The following is a 19,804-nucleotide window of genomic DNA, read 5'->3' on the forward strand; positions in this document are numbered from 1 at the left end:
TTGAGAGAATGTCCTTCGAAGAACCTTTTAATATTATCCAAGAATTGGATTTATACCAGAATGTGTCCAAATGGGCGCACCACGGTAATCACACAGGGGCCACTTCGGAACAATCCACCCACTACATCAGCATCGCCATCACTGCCATTTATGGAGTCATCATAGTCGTGGGACTAATCGGTAACATAACCCTGATCAAGACATTGTCTTCCTCTAAATCCATGCGGAATGTCCCCAACCTCTTCATGTCGAGTCTCGCGTTCGGGGACTTGGTCCTCCTGGTTACTTGCGCGCCGGTGGATGCCAGTCGGTACCTCGCGGACGAGTGGCTCTTCGGGAGAGTTGGATGTAAACTCATACCATTCATCCAACTCACCTCCGTCGGAGTGTCTGTTTTTACCCTGACTGCGTTGTCTGCTGATAGGTAAATAGCCTTCACTTTATGTTTTAGTCTACTACACTCATATTGCAACATGGACGTTTAGTTATCCAACTTATCCATAGGCTACACATCCCATTGCCAACTGATCTGGTATTTGAATGTAGAGTTGTATAGTTAAGTGGTTGTAGACTTGTAGTTACTTTTAGCTCAACATATTGTCGTTTAGGTAAAATGATGAAAACGGGATAGCTTGCCATCCTTATCGAAGATTCTCCACGAACGCATCTCTGGCGGGAGAGAGGTTCTTCGGTTAAACTCTACCGAGCTGGAAATAATATGAATTTAAACAACCGTATGGGTACAACCTGTCAAGAACATGCTGCTACTGAGACAATGCAGATACAATCTGATTTACTCTGTTGCGTTATTACACATTCGGTTCAGTGGGATCGTACTTTGATGTGAGATATGAGATGTGCTAGAGTCATAGAAAAATGATCTGACATATGAGCAGAAATGTATAAGCGTGCGACTTCGTGTGTGTGCGTGTGTGTTTGTAACAGTGAATGAGTAAATGAGTAACGGTGCTTGCATGTATGGGCGTGCCTGTGTGTTGTGGGGGGGGGGGGTCATAGGCTATATCCTTCCCACACAACTTCCCACAACCAACCTTTTAATTGGGATGATATAGTTTGCATCCCAAATTGCACCCTTTCCCTATGTATCCACGGGGCTCAGGTCAAAAGTAGTGCACTAGGGAATAGGGTTCCATTTGGGGTTCCATTTGGAACGCTACCATAAAGTGTGCATCACTGTGGAGTGGGAGGAGAAGACATCCATTATATAGACTGACCATCACCATGTCAGCCATATAATGATACAGTCTCTGGCTAGCCTATTACAATGTTCTGTGTCTTTGCTCTAATGTCTCTCATTTAGCCTACGATCCCATTAGCAGATAATAATCAATTCATAGATACCCCCCTCTCCTCACTAGCTTCCAACGTTTCCTCCGTTTAAATCCTACCCATATACTTTCAAAACCTAGGTTAAAATACTATTTGAGATCATTTCAATTAACTTTATCTGTGCTTGATTGAGCTTGCCTCAATGCGCAATGGAACCTGGCACTCCAGGCATGCAGGAGAAAACACTACAGCTGGACTATATATACTAAAGTATGTGGACACCCTTTCCAAATGAGTGGATTTGGTTATTTCTGCCACACCCGTTGCTGACAGGTGTATAAAATTGAGCACACAGCCATGCAATCATCATAGACAAACATTGGCAGTAGAATGGCCTTAATGAAGAGCTCAGTGACTTTCAACGTGGCACCGTCATAGGATGCTACCTTTACAACAAGTCAGTTCGTCAAATTTCTACCCACTTAGAGCTTCCCCGGTCAACTGTATGTGCTGTTATTGTGAAGTGGAAACATCTAGGAGCAACAATGGCTCAGCGTAAGCCACATAAGCTCACAGAAGGAGACTGCAGAGTGCTGAAGCGCGTAGCAAGTAAAAATCATCTGTCAGCACAAGAACTGTTCGTCGGGTTGAAATGGGTTTCCATGGCCGAGCAGTCGCACACAAGCATAAGATCATGCTCAATGCCACGCGTCGTGTAAAGCTCGCCGCCATTGGACTCTGGAGCAGTGGAAACGCATTCTCTGCAGTGATGAATCATGCTTCACCATCTGGCAGTCCGACAGACGAATCTGGGTTTGGCGGATGCCAGGAGAACACTACCTGCCCCAATGCATAGTGCCAACTGTAAAGATTGGTGGAGATGGAATAATGGTCTGGGTCTGTTTTTCATGGTTCGGGCTAGGCCCCTTAGTTCCAGTGAAGGGGAATCTTAACCCTACAGCATACAACAACATTCTAGATGATTCTGTACTTCCAACTTTGTGGCAACAATTTGGGGAAGGCCCTTTCCAGTTTCAGCATGACAATGCCCCTGTACACAAAGCGAGGTCTATACAGAAATGGTTTGTCGAGATTAGTGTGGAGGAACTTGACTGGTCTGCACAGAGCCCTGACCTCAACCCCATCGAACACCTTTGGGATGAATTGGAATGCCGACTGCGAGCCAGGCCTAATCGCCCAACATCAGTGTCCGACCTCACTAATGGAAGCAAGTCCCCGCAGCAATGTTCCAACATCTAGTGGAAAGCCTTCCCAGAAGAGTGGAGGCTGTTCTAGCAGCAAAGGGGGGACCAACTCCATATTAATGCCCATGATTTTGGAATGAGATGTTCGACGAGCAGGTGTCCTCATACTTTTTATTCATGCAGTGTATTTAAAAGATTTCAAATAGTAGGTCTGATACCTCCTATTGAAAGTAGAATGTGTCTTCTGTATAATCTGCTGTGTGGATATATAAAAGGAATAGAATGAATATACTATAATGAATAGAATGGAAGGAATATAATAGAAAATAATGAATAGAAGGAATAGAAGGAATAGAATGGAAGGAATAGAATAGAAAATAATGAATAGAAGGAATAGAAGGAATAGAATGGAAGGAATAGAATAGAAAATAATGAATAGAAGGAATAGAATGGAACGAATAGAATAGAAAATAATGAATAGAAGGAATGGAAGGAATAGAATAGAAAATAATGAATAGAATAGAAGGAATAGAATGAATAGGATGAAAGGAATAGAATGGAATGAGTAAAATAGAATGAATAGAATAGAAGGAATATAATAGAATGGAAGGAATAGAATAGAATGAATAGAATGGAATGAATAGAATAGAAGGAATAGAATGGAATGGAAGGAATAGAATAGAATGAATAGAAAATAAGGAATAGAATGGAATGGAATAAATAGAATGGAATGAATAGAATAGAATGGAATGAATAGAATGGAAGGAATAGAATGGAAGGGATAGAATAGAATGAATAGCATGGAAGGAATAGAATAGAAGAAATAGAATATAATGAAGAGAATAGAATAGAATGATTAGAATGGAAGGAATAGAATGGAAGGAATAGAATAGAATGAATAGAATGGAAGGAATAGAATAGAATGAATAGAATGGAAGGAATAGAATGGAAGGAATAGAATAGAATGAATAGAATGGAAGGAATAGAATAGAATGAATAGAATGGAAGGAATAGAATGGAAGGAATAGAATATAATGAATAGAATGGAAGGAATAGAATATAATGAATAGAATAGAATTGAATGAATAGAATGGAAGGAATAGAATGAATATAATAGAATGAATAGAATGGAAGGAATAGAATGGAAGGAATACAATATAATGAATAGAATGGAAGGAATAGAATGGAAGGAATAGAATGGAAGGAATAGAATATAATGAATAGAATGGAAGGAATAGAATATAATGAATAGAATGGAAGGAATAGAATAGAAGGAATGTTGATGCCCAATCAACATCTTAAATCAAAGTCAAATCAAATTGAATTTATTTGTCACATAGACATGGTTAGCAGGTGTTAATGCGAGTGTAGCGAAATGCTTGTGCTTCTAGTTCCGACCATGCAGTAATATCTAACAAGTAATATAACCTAACAATTTCACAACAACTACCTTATACACACAAGTGTAAAGGAATGAATACGAATATGTACATAAAAATATATAAATGAGTGATGGCCGAACGGCATAGGCAAGATGCAGTAGATGGTATAGAGTACAGTATATACATATGAGATGAGCAATGCAGGGTATGAAAACATTATATGAAGTGACATTGTTTAAAGTGGCTAGTGATACATTACATCAAGATGGCAAGATGCAGTAGGTGGTATAGCGTACAGTATATACATAAGAGATGAGTAATGTAGGGTAAGTAAACATTATATTAAAGTGGGTGGAGTTGAGTCAGTATGTTGGCAGCAGCCACTCAATGTTAGTGATGGCTGTTTAACAGTCTGATGGCCTTGAGATAGAAGCTGTTTTTCAGGTCCCCGCTTTGATGCACCTTTACTGACCTCGCCTTCTGGATGTTAGCGGGGTGAACAGGCAGTGGCTCGGGTGGTTGTTGTCCTTGATGATCTTTTTGGCCTTCCTGTGACATCGGGTGGTGTAGGTGTCCTGGAGGGCAGGTAGTTTGCACAGAGGCGAAAATCTGATATCAACTTTGGAGGGGACAATTACATGAAATTTTCTCAAGAGCAATTCCTGAGGGGGACACCAAAAGTAGTGCTGTAACACATAGCCTACATTGTAATATGGTAAATGTATATTGAGGAACCAAAGAAATAAGGTGTTTGCCGTACTCCTAACTACCGGTACCCAGAACTACACAACTAATCACAACAGCAATACCATTGCCTTTAACAAATCTTAGTTCAGTCACCAGTTTAAGTTGAGAGTGGGGGTATCCATGGCATTTTCCAATTATGTTCCTATTTTACAAGTAAAAAAAATTGAGAACCTTTCATAATGTTGCCAAACAAAGACTCAACAAACTTACCTGAGACTCCCTGTCTCTGCCAGTCTGTCCCTGCATATCTGTCCCCAACTCTGCTGTCTGTGTGCCATCTGTTGCCTGCTCTGCCTAATGACATCATTGTGAAACATTTCCATTAGAATTTCATTTCTTTCTTATGAACATTTTATCAACTAGTCTTTGAGATATTAGGCTACTAGGGTTCTTACTTTGCGTTTTGGTGTACTGAAAAATACTCTGATGTCCGTCTTTTATTTTTCTGCCATTTTTCTACCTGGCTGGCTGGCTACACACACACACACAGTGTGTAGGTTATTTACAGTAGGAGATGGGCTTCTATCATCTTATCTTTTATCATTCTATTTGGGCTTCGATCTAAAAGGTAGCTAGCAAATGTGAAACGGATTAAAATGACAAGAGTTGACAGCTGTATGAGTTCACCATTTACACAACATATGCTGCAACCTTTTGTAATTTTAATAGTTTGTTTCATATTGGCTGGCTTCCAACAATAGCTGAATTTGCAAAGCTAGCGAGCACCAATTCCGTTTCAGTGGTGTTTGCTATAATCTTTGCTACCCGGGTTAAATAAAGGTGAAATAAAATAAATAAATAAAAGTTCCCTTGCGACAATTTAGCTTTTGTACCGAGACCATTAAATATATTTAAGACAATGGTAGAAGAGAGTGTAGTTCTGTTCAGTTTGGACTTCAGTTTATCGCTAACCTTATCACAGGGACTTTGAAGCACTAATTTACATCATCTGCATGCTGATCTTGGAATAAATTGACGATAGCAAAGATTCCATCTTTGACGAGGCCACATAAATGGAATAGGTACTAGCTAGCTTAATAGTTAATATTTGCGCGCTAGCTCTGCATATTCAGCTAGTGTGTGTGCGCGATTGACTGGATTAACCTCACGTCAGTTACGTTCATTGAGTGCCTTTCAGACAGTAGACACGACCCCTCTGTTACCTTGCCAACTAAGGAACTGGCAGTGGATCAAACCATTGTGAGGCAAAGGGTGGGGGGGTCGCAATCTTTTGAAACTTAAAAACGCACTATTAAGTGTCTATAATCAGCACAATTGCTTTCATTGCGTATTATTAATATCATTTAAATTACATAGTTATGTTTCAGTGATATATTGGGGGGGACAAATCATATTTTTCCCAGGATGGGGGGGTCGTGTCCCCCCCGTCCTCCCCGGGATTTCCGCCCCTGAGTTTGCACTCGGTGATGCGTTGTGCAGACCTCACTATCCTCTGGAGAGCTTTCCGGTTATGGGCGGAGCAGCTGCCTACCAGGCGGTGATACAGCCCGACAGGATGCTCTCGATTGTGCGTCAGTAAAAGTTCGAGAGTGTTTTTGGTGACAAGCCAAATTTCTTCAGCCTCCTGAGGTTGAAGAGGCGCTGTTGCGCCTTCTTCACCACGCTGTCTGTGTGGGTGGACCATTTCAGTTTGTCCGTGATGTGTATGCCGAGGAACTTAAAACTCTCCACCCTCTCCACTACTGTTCCCTCGATGTGGATGGGGGGGCTCCCTCTGCTGTTTCCTGAAGTCCACCATCATCTCCTTTGTTTTGTTGACATTGAGTGTGAGGTTATTTTCCTGACACCATACTCCGAGGTCCCTCACCTCCTCCCTGTAGGCCATCTCGTCGTTGTTGGTAATCAAGCCTACCACTGTAGTGTCGTCTGCAAACTTGATGATTGAGTTGGAGGCGTGCATGGCCACGCAGTCGTGGGTGAACAGGGAGTACAGGAGAGGGCTGAGAATGCACCATTGTGGGGACCCAGTGTTGGGGATCAGCGGGGTGGAGATGTTGTTTCCTACCTTCACCACCTGGGGGCGGCCCGTCAGGAAGTCCAGGACCCAGTTGCACAGGGCGGGGTCGAGTCCCAGGGTCTCGAGCTTAATGACGAGTTTGGAGGGTACTATGGTGTTAAATGCTGAGCTGTAATCGATGAACAGCATTCTTACATAGGTATTCCTCTTTTCCAGATGGGATAGGGCAGTGTGCAGTGTGATGGCGATTGTGTCGTCTATGGACCTATTGGGTCGGTAAGCAAATTGGAGTGGGTCTAGGGTGTCAGGTAGGGTGGAGGTGATATGGTCCTTGACCAGTCTCTCAAAGCACTTCATGATGACAGAAGTGAGTGCTACAGGGCGGTAGTCATTTAGCTCAGTTACCTTAGCTTTCTTGGGAACAGGAACAATGGTGGCCGTCTTGAAGCATGTGGGGACAGCAGACTGGGATAAGGATTGATTGAATATATCTGTAAACACACCAGCCAGCTGGTCTGCGCATGCTCTGAGGACGCGGCCCGGGGATGCCGTCTGGGCCTGCAGCCTTGCGAGGGTTAACACGTTTAAATGTTTTACTCACGTTGGCTACAGTGAAGGAGAGCCCGCAGGTTTTGGTCCCGTCTGACGTCAATACAAAATATTCATTCAGGTAGCAGACATGGCGCTCTTTACCAAACAGTTAAAGGAACCGAGGGGATTGAAATATAAAGGAAAATGGAGAAACAGAAGAATGTACAGTTGATTGGAGAACAATTGGGTTTGAAGGATAGCACATGGTTAGAGGAAAACTTGAAGCATGTGGAGGTCCCAACAGGCACCTTCTTCCCTTTATATTGCACTGTTCCACATAGGGAATAGGGTGCCTTTATATTGCACTGTTCCACATAGGGAATAGGGTGCCTTTATATTGCACTGTTCCACATAGGGAATAGGGTGCCTTTATATTGCACTGTTCCACATAGGGAATAGGGTGCCTTTATATTGCACTGTTCCACATAGGGAATAGGGTGCCTTTATATTGCATTGTTCCACATAGGGAATAGGGTGCCTTTATATTGCACTGTTCCACATAGGGAATAGGGTGCCTTTATATTGCATTGTTCCACATAGGGAATAGGGTGCCATTTGGGACACAGCCCAAATGCTAGCAAGACATCTGTATAAGGCAAGCAGAGATCAAGAATAATACATCACACATATTTCTGAACAGGTGGCCTAAGTTGAGGAGAATGTGTTTTCTTCCTCCTCCTCATCCTCCAGGTACAAGGCAATCGTGAAGCCCATGGACATCCAGGCATCCAACGACCCAGCGAGGATCGTCCTGCGGGCTGCAGTGATCTGGCTCTTCTCCATGACCCTGGCTGTCCCCGAGGCTGTCTTCTCAGACCTCCGCTCGTTCAGCATCCGCAGCACCAATGAGACCTTCATCACCTGTGCCCCCTATCCCCACGATGGTGAACTGCACCCCAAGATCCACTCCATGGCCTCCTTCCTCATCTTCTATGTCATTCCTCTGTCGGTTATATCAGTCTATTACCTGTTCATCGCCAGGAGCCTGATCAGGAGTGCCTATAATATGCCGGTGGAGGGCAACGTGCACGTCAGAAGACAGGTGAGTCTCTCTTCTCCATCATCTCTTCTATTTTCTTCTTCTTCATCATCTCTTCTATTTTCTTCTTCTCCATCATCTCTTCTATTTTCTTCTTCTTCTTCTCCATCATCTCTTCTATTTTCTTCTTCTTCATCATCTCTTCTATTTTCTTCTTCTTCATCATCTCTTCTATTTTCTTCTTCTTCATCATCTCTTCTATTTTCTTCTTCTTCATCATCTCTTCTATTTTCTTCTTCTTCTTCTCCATCATCTCTTCTATTTTCTTCTTCTTCATCATCTCTTCTATTTTCTTCTTCTTCATCATCTCTTCTATTTTCTTCTTCTTCTTCTCCATCATCTCTTCTATTTTCTTCTTCTCCATCATCTCTTCTATTTTCTTCTTCTTCTCCATCATCTCTTCTATTTTCTTCTTCTTCATCATCTCTTCTATTTTCTTCTTCTTCTCCATCATCTCTTCTATTTTCTTCTTCTTCATCATCTCTTCTATTTTCTTCTTCTTCATCATCTCTTCTATTTTCTTCTTCTTCTTCTCCATCATCTCTTCTATTTTCTTCTTCTCCATCATCTCTTCTATTTTCTTCTTCTTCATCATCTCTTCTATTTTCTTCTTCTTCTCCATCATCTCTTCTATTTTCTTCTTCTTCTTCTCCATCATCTCTTCTATTTTCTTCTTCTTCATCATCTCTTCTATTTTCTTCTTCTTCATCATCTCTTCTATTTTCTTCTTCTTCTCCATCATCTCTTCTATTTTCTTCTTCTTCATCATCTCTTCTATTTTCTTCTTCTTCATCATCTCTTCTATTTTCTTCTTCTTCTTCTCCATCATCTCTTCTATTTTCTTCTTCTTCATCATCTCTTCTATTTTTTTTTTTGTATTTTTTTTTTTGTATTTTTTTTTTAATACTACACTACTACTACAGCTACTACTATTACTACAACTGCTACTATTACATTTACATTTTAGTCCTTTAGCAGACGCTCTTATCCAGAGCAACTTACAGTAGTGAATGTATACATTTCATACATTTTTTTTTTTTTCTGTGCTGGCCCCCCGTGGGAATCGAACCCACAACCCTGGTGTTGCAAACACCATGCTCTACCAACTGAGCTCATCTCTTCTATTTTCTTCTTCATCTCTTCTATTTTCTTCTTCATCATCTCTTCTATTTTCTTCTTCTTCTTCATCATCTCTTTTATTTTCTTAATCTTCACCTCTCTCTCCACAACATCACAGATAGAGTCCAGGAAGCGCCTTGCCAAGACCGTCCTGGTGTTCGTGGGCCTGTTTGCCGTGTGCTGGCTCCCCTGTCACGTGATCTACCTCAACCGCTCCTACCACTACTCCGAAGTGGACACCTCCATGGCTCACTTCATCTTCACCGTGGGAGCCCGCATCCTGGCCTTCACTAACTCCTGTGTCAACCCCTTCGCCCTCTACCTGCTCAGCAAGAGTTTCCAGAAGCAGTTCAACAAGCAGCTGTGTTGTTGCTGTGGAGCCCTGGCGAAGAGGTCCCAGAGCCAGGGGAGGAACAGGAACAACATTCACATGACCTCCCTCAGGACCACCAACCACTCAGTGGCCAGTCTGAGCTTTATTCATGGAAAACACGTCTGTCAGGAGGACAGTGTGTGAGAGAGAGATGGGTGGACGGTAAGAGAGAGACAGACAGAGAGGTGGACGGTAGGAGAGAGACAGATGGGTGGACGGTAAGAGAGAGACAGACAGAGAGGTGGACGGTAGGAGAGAGAGAGATGGGTGGACGGTAAGAGAGAGACAGACAGAGAGGTGGACGGTAGGAGAGAGACAGAGGTGGACGGTAAGAGAGAGACAGACAGAGAGGTGGACGGTAGGAGAGAGACAGAGAGGTGGACGGTAGGAGAGAGACAGATGGGTGGACGGTAAGAGAGAGACAGACAGAGAGGTGGACGGTAGGAGAGAGAGAGATGGGTGGACGGTAAGAGAGAGACAGACAGAGAGGTGGACGGTAGGAGAGAGACAGAGGTGGACGGTAAGAGAGAGACAGACAGAGAGGTGGACGGTAGGAGAGAGACAGAGAGGTGGACGGTAGGAGAGAGACAGATGGGTGGACGGTAAGAGAGAGACAGACAGAGAGGTGGACGGTAGGAGAGAGAGAGATGGGTGGACGGTAAGAGAGAGACAGACAGAGAGGTGGACGGTAGGAGAGAGACAGATGGGTGGACGGTAAGAGAGAGACAGACAGAGAGGTGGACGGTAAGAGAGAGACAGACAGAGAGGTGGACGGTAGGAGAGAGACAGATGGGTGGACGGTAAGAGAGAGACAGACAGAGAGGTGGACGGTAGGAGAGAGACAGAGGTGGACGGTAAGAGAGAGAGACAGAGAGGTGGACGGTAGGAGAGAGACAGACAGAGAGGTGGACGGTAGGAGAGAGACAGACAGAGAGGTGGACGGTAAGAGAGAGACAGACAGAGAGGTGGACGGTAGGAGAGAGACAGAGGTGGACGGTAAGAGAGAGACAGACAGAGAGGTGGACGGTAGGAGAGAGACAGATGGGTGGACGGTAAGAGAGAGACAGACAGAGAGGTGGACGGTAGGAGAGAGACAGACAGAGAGGTGGACGGTAGGAGAGAGACAGATGGGTGGACGGTAAGAGAGAGACAGACAGAGAGGTGGACGGTAGGAGAGAGACAGACAGAGAGGTGGACGGTAGGAGAGAGACAGATGGGTGGACGGTAAGAGAGAGACAGACAGAGAGGTGGACGGTAGGAGAGAGACAGACAGAGAGGTGGACGGTAGGAGAGAGACAGATGGGTGGACGGTAAGAGAGAGACAGACAGAGAGGTGGACGGTAAGAGAGAGACAGACAGAGAGGTGGACGGTAGGAGAGAGACAGAGGTGGACGGTAAGAGAAAGACAGACAGAGAGGTGGACGGTAGGAGAGAGACAGACGGGTGGACGGTAAGAGAGAGACAGACAGAGAGGTGGACGGTAGGAGAGAGACAGACAGAGAGGTGGACGGTAGGAGAGAGACAGAGGTGGACAGTACGAGAGAGACAGACAGACAAGTCTACCAAGAGGAGAGAATGTGAGACAGACAGACAGGCAGGTCTACCAAGAGGAGAGAATGTGAGACAGACAGACAGACAGACAGACAGACAGACAGACAGACAGACAGACAGACAGACAGACAGACAGACAGACAGACAGACAGACAGACAGACAGGTCTACCAAGAGGAGAGAATGTGAGACAGATAGACAGACAGGTCTACTAAGAGGAGAGAATGTGAGACAGACAGACAGGTCTACCAAGAGGAGAGCATGTGAGACAGACAGACAGACAGGTCTACCAAGAGGAGAGTGTGTGAGACAGACAGACAGACAGACAGACAGACAGACAGACAGACAGACAGACAGACAGACAGACAGACAGACAGACAGACAGACAGGTCTACCAGGAGGAGAGAATGTGAGACAGATAGACAGACAGGTCTACCAAGAGGAGAGAATGTGAGACAGATAGACAGACAGGTCTACTAAGAGGAGAGAATGTGAGACAGACAGACAGGTCTACCAAGAGGAGAGCATGTGAGACAGACAGACAGACAGGTCTACCAAGAGGAGAGTGTGTGAGACAGACAGACAGACAGACAGACAGACAGACAGACAGACAGACAGACAGACAGACAGACAGGTCTACCAAGAGGAGAGTGTGTGAGACAGACAGACAGATAGACAGACAGCTCTACCAAGAGGAGAGAATGTGAGACAGACAGGTGGATGGTACAGTTGGTAGTCGGATGGTAGGACCAAGGGAATAGAAGATCCAAGGGATATCAAAGGTTTGAGTGCGCAATGCAGATGGGTCGGGTGGGAGTGGGGAAATTGCTCACCCTTTGAAATGGCCGCTAATCTGGAATCACTTGAGACTGTTTCCTGACCTGTTTCATTGTATTGAGCCCTTAATCAAGATCCCACAGCAGCTATATAGATGACCGACATAGAACAGTATGTGTACCTTTATGTATTTGAACAGTATATGTACCTTTGTGTATTTGAACAGTATGTGTACCTTTGTGTATTTGAACAGTATGTGTACCTTTGTGTATTTGAACAGTAGGTGTACCTTTATGTATTTGAACAGTATGTGTACCTTTGTGCATTTGAACAGTATGTGTACCTTTGTGCATTTGAACAGTATGTGTACCTTTGTGCATTTGAACAGTATGTGTACCTTTGTGCATTTGAACAGTATGTGTACCTTTGTGCATTTGAACAGTATGTGTACCTTTGTGCATTTGAACATGTTTGCTAATTACACATTTAATTTTTAAAGGCATTACATTTGTTTAATGTAGTTTTTTGATACTTGATATGGTGTCCTATAAGCCCATGTGGGCTGGGCACCATTGGTGGATGACAATTGGTGCCATGTACAGAATGTTACACAGAGCTGTACCACAGAGCTATGGTACAGCTCTGTGGTTCAGCTCTGTGGTTCAGCTCTGTGGTACAGCTCTGTGGTACAGCTCTGTGGTACAGTAATGTGGTACAGTAATGTGGTTCAGCTCTGTGGTTCAGCTCTGTGGTACAGCTCTGTGGTACAGTAATGTGGTTCAGCTCTATGGTACAGCTCTGTGGTTCAGCTCTGTGGTTCAGCTCTGTGGTACAGCTCTGTGGTACAGTAATGTGGTTCAGCTCTGTGGTACAGCTCTGTGGTTCAGCTCTGTGGTTCAGCTCTGTGGTACAGCTCTGTGGTACAGTAATGTGGTTCAGCTCTGTGGTACAGTAATGTGGTACAGCTCTGTGGTTCAGCTCTGTGGTTCAGCTCTGTGGTTCAGCTCTGTGATACAGCTCTGTGGTACAGAAATGTGGTTCAGCTCTGTGGTACAGCTCTGTGGTACAGTAATGTGGTACAGCTCTGTGGTACAGTAGTGGTACAGCTCTGTGGTTCAGCTCTGTGGTTCAGTAATGTGGTACAGCTCTGTGGTACAGTAATGTGGTACAGCTCTGTGGTTCAGTAATGTGCTACAGCTCTGTGGTACAGCTCTGTGGTACAGTAATGTGGTACAGCTCTGTGGTTCAGTAATGTGGTACAGTAATGTGGTTCAGTAATGTGGTACAGCTCTATAGTCCAGTAATGTGGTACAGCTCTGTGGTACAGCTCTGTAGTTCAGTAATGTGGTTCAGCTCTGTGGTACAGCTCTGTGGTTCAGCTCTGTGATACAGTTCTGTGGTTCAGCTCTGTGGTTCAGCTCTGTGGTACAGCTCTGTGGTACAGTAATGTGGTACAGCTCTGTGGTTCAGTAATGTGGTACAGCTCTGTGGTACAGCTCTGTGGTACAGTAATGTGGTACAGCTCTGTGGTTCAGTAATGTGGTACAGTAATGTGGTACAGCTCTGTGGTTCAGTAATGTGGTACAGTAATGTGGTACAGCTCTGTGGTTCAGTAATGTGGTACAGCTCTGTAGTCCAGTAATGTGGTACAGCTCTGTGGTACAGCTCTGTGATACAATTCTGTGGTTCAGTAATGTGGTACAGCTCTGTAGTTCAGTAATGTGGTACAGCTCTGTGGTTCAGCTCTGTGGTTCAGCTCTGTGATTCAGTAATGTGGTACAGCTCTGTGGTTCAGCTCTGTGGTACAGTAATGTGGTACAGCTCTGTGATACAGCTCTGTGGTTCAGCTCTGTGGTACAGTAATGGGGTACAGCTCTGTGATACAGCTCTGTGGTTCAGTAATGTGGTACAGCTCTGTGGTACAGCTCGGGTCGCCTGGTTCAGTAATGTGGTACAGTAATGTGGTACAGCTCTGTGGTTCAGTAATGTGGTACAGTAATGTGGTACAGCTATGTGGTACAGTAATGTGGTACAGCTCTGTGGTACAGCTCTGTGGTTCAGTAATGTGGTACAGCTCTGTGGTTCAGTAATGTGGTACAGTAATGTGGTACAGCTCTGTGGTTCAGTAATGTGGTACAGCTCTGTGGTTCAGTAATGTGGTACAGCTCTGTGGTACAGTAATGTGGTACAGTAATGTGGTTCAGCTCTGTGGTTCAGCTCTGTGGTTCAGCTCTGTGGTACAGCTCTGTGGTACAGTAATGTGGTTCAGCTCTATGGTACAGCTCTGTGGTTCAGCTCTGTGGTTCAGCTCTGTGGTACAGCTCTGTGGTACAGTAATGTGGTTCAGCTCTGTGGTACAGCTCTGTGGTTCAGCTCTGTGGTACAGTAATGTGGTTCAGCTCTGTGGTACAGTAATGTGGTACAGCTCTGTGGTTCAGCTCTGTGGTTCAGCTCTGTGGTTCAGCTCTGTGGTACAGCTCTGTGGTACAGAAATGTGGTTCAGCTCTGTGGTACAGCTCTGTGGTACAGTAATGTGGTACAGCTCTGTGGTACAGTAGTGGTACAGCTCTGTGGTTCAGCTCTGTGGTTCAGTAATGTGGTACAGCTCTGTGGTACAGTAATGTGGTACAGCTCTGTGGTTCAGTAATGTGGTACAGCTCTGTGGTACAGCTCTGTGGTACAGTAATGTGGTACAGCTCTGTGGTTCAGTAATGTGGTACAGTAATGTGGTTCAGTAATGTGGTACAGCTCTATAGTCCAGTAATGTGGTACAGCTCTGTGGTACAGCTCTGTAGTTCAGTAATGTGGTTCAGCTCTGTGGTACAGCTCTGTGGTTCAGCTCTGTGATACAGTTCTGTGGTTCAGCTCTGTGGTTCAGCTCTGTGGTACAGCTCTGTGGTACAGTAATGTGGTACAGCTCTGTGGTTCAGTAATGTGGTACAGCTCTGTGGTACAGCTCTGTGGTACAGTAATGTGGTACAGCTCTGTGGTTCAGTAATGTGGTACAGTAATGTGGTACAGCTCTGTGGTTCAGTAATGTGGTACAGCTCTGTAGTTCAGTAATGTGGTATAGCTCTGTGGTACAGCTCTGTGATACAATTCTGTGGTTCAGTAATGTGGTACAGCTCTGTAGTTCAGTAATGTGGTACAGCTTTGTGGTTCAGCTCTGTGGTTCAGCTCTGTGGTTCAGCTCTGTGATTCAGTAATGTGGTACAGCTCTGTGGTTCAGCTCTGTGGTACAGTAATGTGGTACAGCTCTGTGATACAGCTCTGTGGTTCAGCTCTGTGGTACAGTAATGGGGTACAGCTCTGTGATACAGCTCTGTGGTTCAGTAATGTGGTACAGCTCTGTGGTACAGTAATGTGGTACAGCTCTGTGGTACAGTAATGTGGTACAGCTCTGTGGTACAGCTCTGTGGTTCAGTAATGTGGTACAGCTCTGTGGTTCAGTAATGTGGTACAGTAATGTGGTACAGCTATGTGGTACAGTAATGTGGTACAGCTCTGTGGCACAGCTCTGTGGTTCAGCTCTGTGGTTCAGCTCTGTGATTCAGTAATGTGGTACAGCTCTGTGGTTCAGCTCTGTGGTACAGTAATGTGGTACAGCTCTGTGATACAGCTCTGTGGTTCAGCTCTGTGGTACAGTAATGGGGTACAGCTCTGTGATACAGCTCTGTGGTTCAGTAATGTGGTACAGCTCTGTGGTACAGTAATGTGGTACAGCTCTGTGGTACAGTAATGTGGTACAGCTCTGTGGTACAGCTCTGTGGTTCAGTAATGTGGTACAGCTCTGTGGTTCAGTAATGTGGTACAGTAATGTGGTACAGCTATGTGGTACAGTAATGTGGTACAGCTCTGTGGCACAGCTCTGTGGTTCAGTAATGTGGTACAGTAATGTGGTACAGCTATGTGGTACAGTAATGTGGTACAGCTCTGTGGTTCAGTAATGTGGTACAGCTCGTGGTCGGTGGTCAGTAATGTGGTACAGTAATGTGGTACAGCTCTGTAGTTCAGTAATGTGGTACAGCTCTGTGGTTCAGCTCTGTGGTTCAGCTCTGTGGTTCAGCTCTGTGATTCAGTAATGTGGTACAGCTCTGTGGTTCAGCTCTGTGGTACAGTAATGTGGTACAGCTCTGTGATACAGCTCTGTGGTTCAGTAATGTGGTACAGCTCTGTGGTTCAGTAATGTGGTACAGCTCTGTGGTACAGCTCTGTGGTTCAGTAACGTGGTACAGCTCGGTGGTACAGCTCTGTGGTTCAGTAATGTGGTACAGCTCTGTGGTTCAGTAATGTGGTACAGCTCTGTGGTTCAGTAATGTGGTACAGTAATGTATGTGGTCAATATGTGCAGTTAATATGCAGTTGATGTGCCTTTATATTGGTAAGTCAGTGTGTTGTGCCAACAATTCCTCACCTCATGTGGGTATTGAAAATGTCTATGTTATTGTAGTATGTTGCTTCTGTGTCTTGACTGGCTAAATGTCTGTAATGTAAGACCCTAGAGGTTTTGGGAATAAGTCATTGGCTGTGTCTGAAATGGCACCCTACTCCCTATATAGTGCACTGATTGTTCCTGGTCAAAAGTAGAGCACTATTCCCTATGGGCCCTGGTCAAAAGTAGTGCACTATTCCCTATGGGCTCTGGTCAAAAGTAGTGCACTATTCCCTATGGGCCCTGGTCAAAAAGTAGAGCACTATTCCCTATGGGTCCTGGTCAAAAGTAGTGCACTATTCCCTATGGGGCTCTGGTCAAAAGTAGTGCACTATTCCCTATGGGCCCTGGTAAAAAAGTAGAGCACTATTCCCTATGGGCCCTGGTCAAAAGTAGTGCACTATTCCCTATGGGCCCTGGTCAAAAAGTAGAGCACTATTCCCTATGGGTCCTGGTCAAAAGTAGTGCACTATTCCCTATGGGCTCTGGTCAAAAGTAGTGCACTATTCCCTATGAGACCTGGTCAAAAGTAGTGCACTACATAGGGAATAGGGTGTCATTTTGGATGCTATCATTGTTTACCAATGTTTCACATGGCCAAGACACCCTACAGATGTCGGATCTTAATTTGACCCATTTTTGTCGCAGGAGGAAAATGATCTTGCAGCAGGAAAATTTGAATGAATATTGAATATTTAGAATCACCACCAGGGGACAGCTGGAAGCGGTGTTTGTAGACTTTTCAACGCAGTACCGTACCTACATTGTACCTTAAACTGTTCATAAATACAACAGATTCCGTTCCAACAGCCCCGGACCCAACTCATTGGAATGCCCACACCCCATGGCCCAACTAGCAATATGTACAATTTATAGTCCAACATGACTCTTAAATAAAGGATGGCATCTGTGATTGGCTATGCATCATATTGTAGTCCTGTTATATGGACTGGAATTACACACCTCCTTCCGACTATGAAGCTGGGAGAGAACAGGCCAGGGTGATGGTTCATTGATGTGAGCAGGGAAGCTGGGAGAGAACAGGCCAGGGTGATGGTTCATTGATGTGAGCAGGGAAGCTGGGAGAGAACAGGCCAGGGTGATGGTTCATTGATGTGTGCAGGGAAGCTGGGAGAGAACAGGCCAGGGTGATGGTTCATTGATGTGTGCAGGGAAGCTGGGAGAGAACAGGCCAGGGTGATGGTTCATTGATGTGTGCAGGGAAGCTGGGAGAGAACAGGCCAGGGTGATGGTTCATTGATGTGTGCAGGGAAGCTGGGAGAGAACAGGCCAGGGTGATGGTTCATTGATGTGTGCAGGGAAGCTGGGAGAGAACAGGCCAGGGTGATGGTTCATTGATGTGTGCAGGGAAGCTGGGTGAGAACAGGCCATGGTGATGGTTCATTGATGTGTGCAGGGAAGCTGGGTGAGAACAGGCCAGGGTGATGGTTCATTGATGTGTGCAGGGAAGCTGGGTGAGAACAGGCCAGGGTGATGGTTCATTGATGTGTGCAGGGAAGCTGGGAGAGAACAGGCCAGGGTGATGGTTCATTGATGTGTGCAGGGAAGCTGGGAGAGAACAGGCCAGGGTGATGGTTCATTGATGTGTGCAGGGAAGCTGGGAGAGAACAGGCCAGGGTGATGGTTCATTGATGTGTGCAGGGAAGCTGGGTGAGAACAGGCCAGGGTGATGGTTCATTGATGTGTGCAGGGAAGCTGGGTGAGAACAGGCCATGGTGATGGTTCATTGATGTGTGCAGGGAAGCTGGGAGAGAACAGGCCAGGGTGATGGTTCATTGATGTGTGCAGGGAAGCTGGGAGAGAACAGGCCAGGGTGATGGTTCATTGATGTGTGCAGGGAAGCTGGGTGAGAACAGGCCATGGTGATGGTTCATTGATGTGTGCAGGGAAGCTGGGAGAGAACAGGCCAGGGTGATGGTTCATTGATGTGTGCAGGGAAGCTGGGTGAGAACAGGCCATGGTGATGGTTCATTGATGTGTGCAGGGAAGCTGGAAGAGAACAGGCCAGGGTGATGGTTCATTGATGTGTGCAGGGAAGCTGGGAGAGAACAGGCCAGGGTGATGGTTCATTGATGTGTGCAGGGAAGCTGGGAGAGAACAGGCCAGGGTGATGGTTCATTGATGTGTGCAGGGAAGCTGGGTGAGAACAGGCCATGGTGATGGTTCATTGATGTGTGCAGGGAAGCTGGGAGAGAACAGGCCAGGGTGATGGTTCATTGATGTGTGCAGGGAAGCTGGGTGAGAACAGGCCATGGTGATGGTTCATTGATGTGTGCAGGGAAGCTGGGAGAGAACAGGCCAGGGTGATGGTTCATTGATGTGTGCAGGGAAGCTGGGAGAGAACAGGCCAGGGTGATGGTTCATTGATGTGTGCAGGGAAGCTGGGTGAGAACAGGCCAGGGTGATGGTTAATTGATGTGTGCAGGGAAGCTGGGAGAGAACAGGCCAGGGTGATGGTTCATTGATGTGTGCAGGACAGTGATTTAATAGATGAATGGGGCTGTCAACTGAGCCAGACATTCACATTCAAATATTTTACATCTCCTCTTTTTGAGTTTTTAACAGATATTTATTTCCATCTCTGTCACGAAACTGCTGGAATATGTGGTGGCATTAGACCAGTGTTTTCCCACTACTTGCATTTTGGAACATGTGTTCATATTACCGCGTGTTCATATTACCGCGTGTTCATATTACCGCGTGTTCATATTACCTCGTGTTCATATTACCGCGTGTTCATATTACCACGTGTTCATATTACATCGTGTTTATATTACCGCGTGTTCATATTACCGCGTGTTTATATTACCTCGTGTTCATATTACCGCGTGTTCATATTACCTCGTGTTCATATTACCACGTGTTTATATTACCACGTGTTCATATTACATCGTGTTCATATTACCGCGTGTTCATATTACCGCGTGTTTATATTACCTCGTGTTCATATTACCGCGTGTTCATATTACCTCGTGTTCATATTACCACGTGTTTATATTACCACGTGTTCATATTACATCGTGTTCATATTACATCGTGTTCATATTACCGCGTGTTCATATTACCACGTGTTCATATTACATCGTGTTTATATTACCGCGTGTTCATATTACCGCGTGTTTATATTACCTCGTGTTCATATTACCGCGTGTTCATATTACCTCGTGTTCATATTACCTCGTGTTCATATTACCTCGTGTTCATATTACCGCGTGTTTATATTACCTCGTGTTCATATTACCGCGTGTTCATATTACCGCGTGTTCATATTACCACGTGTTCATATTACCACGTGTTCAT

At 45.1% G+C, this 19,804-nt stretch overlaps 1 protein-coding gene across 1 annotated transcript in view; it reads left to right on the forward strand.

Annotated features, from left to right (window-relative positions):
- The window catches only part of LOC106608245 (gastrin-releasing peptide receptor-like), a 14,114-nt gene extending 155 nt beyond the window's left edge, over positions 1–13,959 (forward strand). The window contains exons 1-3 of the mRNA XM_045698614.2: positions 1–424; positions 7,884–8,235; positions 9,470–13,959. The exon at positions 1–424 is cut by the window's left edge and continues 155 nt beyond it. Of these exons, the coding sequence (XP_045554570.1) occupies positions 9–424; positions 7,884–8,235; positions 9,470–9,868 (1,167 nt within the window). The 5' untranslated portion in view covers positions 1–8 and the 3' untranslated portion in view covers positions 9,869–13,959. The remainder of the gene's footprint in view (positions 425–7,883; positions 8,236–9,469) is intronic.
- The last annotated feature ends 5,845 nt before the right edge of the window (positions 13,960–19,804 follow it).

Source organism: Salmo salar, chromosome 17 (genome assembly GCF_965601325.2).
Source record: "Salmo salar chromosome 17, fSalSal1, whole genome shotgun sequence".
In the NCBI taxonomy this organism is placed as follows: Eukaryota; Metazoa; Chordata; class Actinopteri; order Salmoniformes; family Salmonidae; genus Salmo; species Salmo salar.